The 9419-nt window shown below is 43.2% G+C and overlaps 2 protein-coding genes across 2 annotated transcripts; one reads left to right on the top strand and one right to left on the bottom strand.

The window, feature by feature from the left end:
* Positions 1–232: 232 nt before the first annotated feature.
* On the top strand, positions 233–7208 carry LOC132705197 (exportin-5). The gene is made up of 9 exons (XM_060675654.1): positions 233–424; positions 685–983; positions 1033–2099; positions 2456–2784; positions 4406–5379; positions 5569–5692; positions 5742–6142; positions 6427–6726; positions 6778–7208. The coding sequence occupies exons 2-9, from the start codon at positions 708–710 to the stop codon at positions 6904–6906; spliced, it is 3600 nt and encodes a 1199-aa protein (XP_060531637.1). The 5' UTR covers positions 233–424; positions 685–707; the 3' UTR covers positions 6907–7208.
* Positions 7209–7347: 139 nt separating this feature from the next.
* On the bottom strand, positions 7348–8739 carry LOC132705202 (transcription initiation factor TFIID subunit 7). The gene has a single exon (XM_060675659.1). The coding sequence runs from the start codon at positions 8658–8660 to the stop codon at positions 7554–7556; it is 1107 nt and encodes a 368-aa protein (XP_060531642.1). The 5' UTR covers positions 8661–8739; the 3' UTR covers positions 7348–7553.
* Between the last annotated feature and the right edge of the window lie 680 nt (positions 8740–9419).

Below are 9419 nucleotides of genomic sequence, written 5' to 3' on the forward strand. Positions count from 1 at the left end.
CTTAAAGGCAAATCATAGGGCGAAGTATCTTTAGATGTTAAATGCGTAATGGATATTAGTTTCATGAAGCGAAAACTGATTTTCTTTTTAAACAAGTAGCACGGAACGCGGCAACGGCCGTCCTTGAACTATATTTGCAACCACAGAATACAGAATACTCCTTTTTCTCTAAAAAATGAACGGAGGGAATTTTTAGTTTTTCTTATTCCTGCTTGGCAAGAAAATTCTTGAATTTTGAACAACTAACGAAATTTCAAAACTCATTTTAATTTGTTGGTTATACGAGTGGCTTATTATCAAGTCATTTCCAATCCGTTTTCTGTGGTACTAAATTGAAGCATTTTTGAGTGAGCCGGTTGTGGTTTTAAAAATATTTGAACCAATTTTTTTAAAATTAATGTGATGGACTTTTAGCACGAAAAAGGTAAGCGAATTGGCGACTCGGAGCACGCGGAATCCTCCTCGGATGCAAATTTTATGTCAGAATTCCTTCTACATATTTGAAAATATGAAAGCTGTTCCGCTGCCATGTGATTATTAATTTGTTTTTAAATTATTTGTTATTGCGGGAGTCCAGACGACGACGATAGTTCAAAACTGCGCTCGGAGCTGCGTCGATTTTTATAAAATTAAAAGAGAAAACGACAAATGGAGTGGGAATTTGAACTAACCAATTATTTTTAGACCTCCAAAAAATCACAATTCAGATGGCCGGCCCGGACGTTGCCGCCTTGGCGGCTGATTTAGCGCGGGCGGTCGAGCTCACGATGAGCTCGGTCGCTTCTCAAGGCGACCGTCTGAAAGCCTACCAGGCGTGTGAGAGCTTTAAGGAAACGTCTCCCCTCTGTGCTGAAGCTGGACTTTACCTCGCCGCAGGCACGCAACATTCCCTCATTGCTCGTCATTTTGGACTCCAGCTCATGGAGCACACTGTTAAATATCGCTGGACCCAAATATCTCAGCATGAAAAAATATTTATCAAGGTAAGCTACCCCCATGCGACTGTGTTACCTTATAGAGGGAGGTTTTTAGGAAAATGCGATGAAATTACTGGCCGCGGGCGGCATAGGTGAGGAACCTCACATGAAAGACGCTCTGAGTCGAGTCGTCGTCGAAATGGTTAAAAGGGAATGGCCGCAGCAGTGGCCCGGGCTCTTGGCTGAGCTCTCAGATGCTTGCTCTTGTGGCGAGACCCAAACCGAACTAGTGTTATTTGTTTTCTTACGTCTCGTTGAAGATGTAGCTTTATTGCAGACCCTCGAATCAAATCAGAGACGGAAAGACATCTACCATGCGCTTACAGCCAACATGTCTCTGATATTCGAGTTTTTTTTAAGGTTAATTGAGTTACACGTTAACCAATTGAGGGCTTGTACTGAAACGGATCCATCAAAAGCTGCTGCCCACAGGCGAGTGGTACAAGTGGTACTCCTAACATTAACAGGATTTGTGGAGTGGGTCAATATGACTCACATAACAGCCCAAAATGGACGCCTTCTTCAGATACTCTGCTTGTTAGTGAACGACACGGCTTTCCAATATTCCTCGGCTGAGTGTCTGTCACAGATTATGAACCGTAAAGGCAAAATTGAGGAAAGGAAACCATTATTGATGCTGCTCAGTAACGAAACTATGCAGTACCTTTTGACAGCTGCCAAAAATCCAGGCACCACGTTCAATGAGCAGCATTACCTGTTCAAAAAGAAATTGATCCAGGTGTTTGGGGGTCTAACCACCCAGATTTGCACTTTGTGGAGCAAAGATCCATCCTTTCAGCCCCAAAATTTTGGGATGTTCCTCGAGGCAGTGCTCGCGTACAGCGGCCACGCGAGCCTGTTCCTCGCTCATCTTGCCAACCCTTTGTGGAACAGTATGTTAAAGCAAGAGGGCATAGCAAGGGACCCGACTTTCTTGTCATTCGTTCCTAAGTGGGTGCATTGTACCGCCCCCAAGATTATAAAATTTAATTATCCAACGGGGAAAAGCCCCTGCGATGACCTAAACGAGACTGTCGCCTACTCAAAGATTGACTTTGACAGCGAAGAAGAGTTCTGCGCATACTTCTATCGGTGCCGATCGGATTTTTTGGACTCATTCCGGTAAGTGACGAGGACATGATTGCATGGTAATTTCTAGCTTATATAGAATATTAAAAATACAATTTTGGTAGGGTTAATTTTTTAAAACTTTGTTGGTTAAAATTTAATAAATTACCTCGTTCAGAAGAATTGGGGGGGGATCGAGGATGTCTCGGTTGGTAAGGCGTTGACCTATCCCAACTCAAACTTGGGGAGGTCGTGGGTTCGATTCCCATGGGGAGCGTTGGGTGTTATTGTGTTTGTCCGATTTTAACGACTGGCAAAAATTGCTTAATTTACTCGTTGATATATGGAATAACCTGGGCAGGTTCCTGTCTGCTCAGAATTTTGCGCTGCAAAAAACTTATCGGTTTCAGACAAGCGACCTTGGTCGCCCCCCTAATAACGTTCAATTATGTGGAGCAGTGGTTGGTGAAGTGCCTCCAGGTGCCAAATACTACGTTCGGATTGTCGATGAGCGACCCCGTCTACCAAGAGTGGGAGGCGCTTGCCAATTTTCTCGAGAGTGTCCTCAGTAGGGTGCTGCAGGCGCATGAGAGACCCTCGATACCGTCGGGGTTGGGGCTGCTCGAGATGTGTCTACGCTATCAGCCGGCCGATCCGCTGATTATGTCCACCCTGTTGACGTGCATATCAGCCCTGTTCGTGTTCTTGAGCATGTCAACTGGACAGATGGCGCCCGCTGGTGAGTGTGTACTGTTCTCTGCTGTTTGGTTTGGAACTCTATTGACGGTTAAGGTAAATGAACTAAGCGACATAATGAAACAAACGAATATAAACACTTAGTATACAATTTTTAATAATGGTAGGCAAAAGTGGCGCTGACGGGGGTAGCGAAAAAACAATCGGTATAAATAATGACAAAAAGCATAAAAATAACCTACTTCGTGGATCAACGAAGCATCGCGAATACGCTACTCGGAAAAATGTTACAGTATATATTGCTTATTTGCTGTGTATCAGACTTGTAGTTAATTGAATTTTTGTTTTTGTTAATATAGCATATTTCAAGAAACAGTCGGGCTTTATAATTGTTTACACATATTTTAGGATTGCTGTAGGTCAAATTTAAGTCCTGTTTTTATATGTTCAACCACTACACAGGTATTCTTATGAATACGGCACTGTGAGGTCTGTCCAATATAACAGCCTTGACAACCCAAACACTACAATCGCTATATGACATTAGAATTGTATAGTAGCGGACCTTAGAAAAAAGTTTTGACACTTTTGCAGTATTATATTTGGCAATTTTTATTTCCTTGAATTCTTTGAAAACATTTATGATAGATTCTGTGAGGTTTTTAATATAAGGTATCTTTCTGTAACACATCGGAGCGCCTGGTTCCTCTTTTTAAAGAAAAAAAACTAACCAAAACGTAGATAAAAATAATTATAGGAATCAAACGAAAAATGTCAAAAAGTATATAATTTAAAAAAAAATTATCTAGTTTCTTGGTAAAAGCAAGCCGCCGCGTGGTATTTATTTTAATTTTTTATAAAAAAGGAAAACTACTTAATAATGTTTCAAAATTTTTTTTATCAGTTAAAAATGTTATTAAAAATATAAGATAAAAGGCAACAGGCGATAATATAAATTAGGATAAGATTTGTTCAATAAATTTTCGATGTTGTTGAAATTTTATCTTGTTTATTTACGATGTGACTTTGAGGTATCTGCGAATAAATATTTTAAATGTCTTGAAGGAACGTGGGTATTAAAAAAAAACAATTTCTAAAAAAAGAGAATCGAGATTTGACATTCTATATCTCGCTTATTTATAGTCGCGGAAGGCTGAAATGATTTTTGTCAGTTTCAATATTGAAAAGAAAAAATTAATTGCGGTTAAACGGAGGGACGAATCTTCAAATGGACATCATAATTTTAAAGCCGAAAACGAATTCAAAGAAGGTCCATTCAGCATGCGCATGCGCCAGATTTACAATGTTGCTTTCAACCAATAACCTTGCGGCATTCAAAAACGAACATGACCGCTGACAGATCGTCAATAAGTTTGGATGCGGCGTTTTTAAAGCAATATTTTCTGAAAATCTCTGGGAAAGCGAGTTAAGTGTGTGGAAATCGCTGTTTACAAAGAAAATGGTGCAAAGTGCGGGTTAGTGGGTGAAATGTAAAGGTGTGCGCGGAAAATCATTTAATTTCTACCTTAGTGGGGCCACTGATTTCGTAGGAGAAAAATCTTTTTCTTTATTTACATAGACTAGACCGGCTCATACCTCAGAAAGTTTTATGAAAAAAAAAACTAACTGTAGATTCTCACGTCTTCAAAACAGTCCGCTTTCAGCAAACTCGGTGGCCGTGTCTGGCGCTACGCTACTGCCGCAGGTGCTTGAGAAGATCTTTTCGACTCTGGTCTACAACCCTAACAACCAATCGCGAGAAGTAAGATCGCGACCCCTGAAAAATGTCAGACGCCACGCCGCTTCCCTCATGGTAAAAATAGGCAACAAGTATCCCCTGCTGCTGCTGCCCGTCTTCGACCAAATCCGCACGACCGTCGAGAACTTGTCGAAACCGGACGGCCCCGCCCAACTCAGCACCCTCGAGAAAGTCACGCTGCAGGAGGCTCTGCTTCTCATATCAAACCACTTCGCCGATTATGAAAGGCAGAGCTCATTCGTCGGCGAAGTCCTGCGCGAAGCTAGCGCTCGCTTCGTCTCGATCGTCAATTCTGGCGCGCTAAAGGGGGCGATCCCTTTTATCTCGTTCGTCGGCCTGGACAAACCCCCCGTGCCCGCGAACACGGACGACCCATGCGGACACAACCGTAGCGGTTTCGTTTTTTGCGTTAACCTGGTGCTCGGCGCCATCAAACGGTGCTCTTGGCCCGACGACCCCGAAAGAGCGACCAGGGGCGGGTTCGTCGTCTCCTTGACCGAATCCGGCAACCCCGTGTGCCGGAATCCGGCCGCTCCCCACGTCATACCATTGTTGCCGCACATGCTCTCGCTCATTTGCATCTTCAACGAACTGTTCACCCCCGACGCTCAGAACGCGATCCATCACAGTTACAAGGGGTGTTTGGCGATGCCCGAGACTGAGAAATCGAATTTGTTGGGTCTGATAGGCCATTCGGCGGATAACGGGGACAGTCTGATCGTACAGAGTCCCCTTGAGAGGATGCAGCGTTTCCTCACGGGCCTCCACGAAAGTTTTTACCATCTGATTGGTTCGATGGGGCCGTCCCTGGGTAGGGATCTATACAGCATACCGGACTTGGCCCTCGCGATCATCAACAGCGTGCTGGCGTACTTGCAGGTGGGTTGCCGCGGTAGGCCACGCCACTGATGGTGTTTGAGTCACAAGGAGAGTTTCGAAAACGATTAGTAAAGCCGTAGGTTTAGGGTAGGTTGGGGGGAAAGTCTGCGCATTCTTAAAAGAAAAGTCCTGTTATCATGGGAAGTTGGATCTACTACTATGCTCCCTCTGCATATTTGACTTTTTCAGTATGTACCCGACTATCGAATCCGGCCTATAATCCGGGTGTTTCTCAAGTCGTTCATCTTCGCGTGTCCGCCCCCGTACTACGAGACCGTCATCCTGCCCCTGCTTGGCCACATTACGCCCATATGTGAGTCCTTCTCGGTGACCTCGCCTTTTTTAATAGCTCCTGGTTTCAGTATTCAACCGTCTGCACGCGAACTGGCAACGGGTTATCGAGTTCCGTAACAGGGAGGTGCAGGAGGACAACGCGGACACACAGGAAGTGCTCGAGGACATCCTGACGCGCGCCCTGACCCGGGAGTACCTCGACCTGCTGAAGGTGGCGCTTGTGGGCGGCAGTCTAACGCCCGAAACCGCATCGGAAACTATGGAAACGGAGGAGCTGAGCAATTCGCCGACGCCTCCGCCCGTGAGGTCAAGCGTCACCTCAGAGGTCATCTCCGACCTCGGCCTCATCCTGCTCCGGAGCACCAAGACGTGTCAGCCGGTCGTGCTAACCGTGCTGAGTGCCCTGTCTTGGATTGACAGTAACGCGTCTTTGAAGGCCACCATGTTGGCCGGTCCCATCGTTCGGCAGGTAAGAAAAAGTGGTGGGGAGCGGCAAGATTGTTGTGTTTGAATACCATCCGGTTGGTGATCCGCACATTAAAGCATTTCCTTGCATACTTTTTGAACTTTCTTAATCAAAATTTTTTTGTTATACGTTTCACATACCAAACGTATTTAAGTGGGTCCAAAAGACGGAACGCAGAAAATTGCTCAGTAAATTAAAAAATGTATGTGGTAAAAAAAATATTTGTGGAATCCTAGAATCGCAATTTTCCATTGGGACATTTGAACTACTCGTTCCGCGTTTACCAGCTTTCGCAAGACAATTCCCTCAACGGGGAGATGGCGAGCCACATTATGGCGGCCATACTGAACGCGCTGATGCTTCACGGACAGCACGAGGCGAACCAGGGCTCATTGCTCACGCTCGGCGCCCAACTTTACGAACTGCTCCGCCCATCGTTTGTCGAAGTGCTGGCAGTGATGCAACAGATACCAGGCGCTAACCCGGTAGACCTCCAGAAACTCGACGAGAGGATATCCGGCAGCACCAGTAAAGGCAACAAGGTCGAAAAGGTGAAGAAGGACCTGTTCAAAAAGATTACGGCGAACGTGAGTAATAATTGTACCCCGCCCCCTCGGCGTGACAATTTAAGGTTTCAGCTCATTGGTCGTAGCGTCGGTCAGTTGTTTAGGAAGGAAGTCAAGATTCAAGACTTGCCGCAGCTAGTGATACAAAAAAAAATGGACAAACCCGAACTGATTACAGACCTGAGGAACGTATTCAGTTAGTACAGTCATTTTTCCTTCTACGCCGCTTGTAATTGGACGGTACATTCCCGCGCGTGCTCGGACCGCGAATTCGGCCACGCCTACCTCACGTGGTCGTTTGTTTATTTATTGACACCGAGGGGTCTGGGCGCATAGTTACCCGTTAAATTAAGTTGACAGGTGAATAAACGGGAGGGAGTGGCACAGCGAATTGGATGCGCCGGGTCTGTGCGCCGACGCCTCGTCCACATCGACTGGTACCACCGACTCGGAAGGTACTAACGTGCATTTGTGTACATAATTTTTTTGTTAGCTTTAATCTCGTTATGACGTTTTACTATTAAACGATTTTTTTTTCACTTATTTGTTTTTTCGCCCATCCCTACAGAAGGCGGGGAGAGACGAGAACTAAAAGAAAAGAGAATAATCACCGAGAGATCATATTAGACAATAAAGTATATTATATGCGTATAAATACCCACATAGCTAACTAAAAAAGACAATATTTTCTCCTTAAATCCTACCCCTCTAATTCGGCTACTAGATTATATAAATATAATATAAGCATAGAAATATGGACACCCACTCAAAAAAAACTCAATAATTTTCAATATAGCCCATCCCTCTCTGTAACTGATAGTCGCCGCCAACTATCAGCGTCTCCTTAGTCAATCGAGCTGTTTGAGCAGCTCCTGCAGCTCATAGATATCATGCTGCTTCTCAATCTGTTCCTGCATAAGACGCTCAAGATTCTCTTGAAATCGTTGGCGCAGCGCCAAGTTTTCAATATTCTCAATCTTCATCTCCTGCTGCATACGCCTGTTTTTAATGTCGTTCAGCTCGACATTGAGCTCGTCGAGCTTTGCCTCAATGGTCTCTTTGCTCAGGTTAGTCTCAGAAAACGATATTGTTGAAGATGACTGCTGGTAGTAGTCGAGGTCTTGCATGACGCTTGGCGAATCGCGCATCTCGTTGAACATTTCACTAGAAAATTCAGTTATTAGTTTCGATTCCGCTGAATTATTCATCACCGAGTTGGAATCGGACAAGCGACTGTCGCCGGAATTCTGACTGTTCTCGTCAATAACGTCCAAAACGTTGAGATGGGCCTCCTCGTCGTCTGAATCGCTGACCGCGCCACCGAAAATATCGTCTTCGGCTACCTGAGGAGGATCAATGATCTCCTTCTTGATCACAGTACCTTTATTCACTTTATTTTCGTCATCTTCGTTGATCACTTCCCACTTGACGCTCACCGCGTCACTGTCGCTCCTCAGTAACCGCTTGATTTCTTTCTCTATCTCCGGCGCCTCGACGTATTTCTTCTTCAGCGTTTTCCTGAACCTCCTCTTTCTCACGTTTTTGGCAGGAGGGGTGATACCGTGAGGCCACAAGTACTTCTTGTCCACCTTGTTGGAGTCTTTTTTTTTCTTTTGGGGCGATTCCTCCTCCACAAACGATTGATCGTCTTCCTCCTTGCAGATCAGCATCTGGCATATGTCGGCCGTTTTATAAAAACTTTTCGAGTCGATCGTCTTGAGCGACTCTATAACAGTCGGTAAGTCGATCACTTTGCCAGGCAGCAGCCAGTGGTCAAGTCGTACCTCGGAATGTCTCATGTCGTCTTCGATTTTGATAGAAAAGCGGTCTTTCAGGTTCGCGCAGCTACGCAACGCTTCGCGTAAAACCCTGGCCGCTTCCTCCGGCAATCGCAATATAAACTGCGACTCCAACTCGGTGGGTCCGTCATCTGATTCCCGACCCTTCCCGTACATAACGTATTTATAAAGGTATACAAAAAGTACTAAATAAACCTTTTTTCTTCACAACTTTTAGGTTATGTTGAAAATTCTAACTCTGTGACACCAAATTCAAGAGAGAAAAAAATATTAACTATTATTAACGCCCAAAACAATTTACAATTTGTTTATGATAATCCGTGCAAAGCGTTTGTTTTCATAAACTTATAGCAAATATACTGATTCCACATAAACAATGAAATTATAAAAAAATATATATATATATATATATATATATATATATATATATATATATATATATATATATATATATATATATATATATATATATATATATATATATATATATATATATATGTAAGGAATTGCCTGAAAGAGGCTTTTTAAAAACATAGGTTTATCAATACAATATACAATATTTATATATATATATATATATATATATATATATATATATATATATATATATATATATATATATATATATATATATATATATATATATATACATATATATATATATATATATAAATGTAAGGAATTGCCTGAAAGAGGCTTTTTAAAAACATAGGTTTATCAATACAATATATATATATATATATATATATATATATATATATATATTCTCACGTATTGATTCACGGATGGAAAAATATGATGACACTATATTCCGGGATATCATCCGTTCGCTCGTTGAACTCCGACTGGAATCCTGCATCCGACTGGAATCCTGCAAATCCTGCATCCGACTGGAATCCTGCAGACGTTTCGCCA

Source organism: Cylas formicarius, unplaced genomic scaffold (assembly GCF_029955315.1).
Source record: "Cylas formicarius isolate icCylForm1 unplaced genomic scaffold, icCylForm1.1 PGA_scaffold_7__23_contigs__length_41026272, whole genome shotgun sequence".
NCBI lineage: Eukaryota > Metazoa > Arthropoda > Insecta > Coleoptera > Brentidae > Cylas > Cylas formicarius.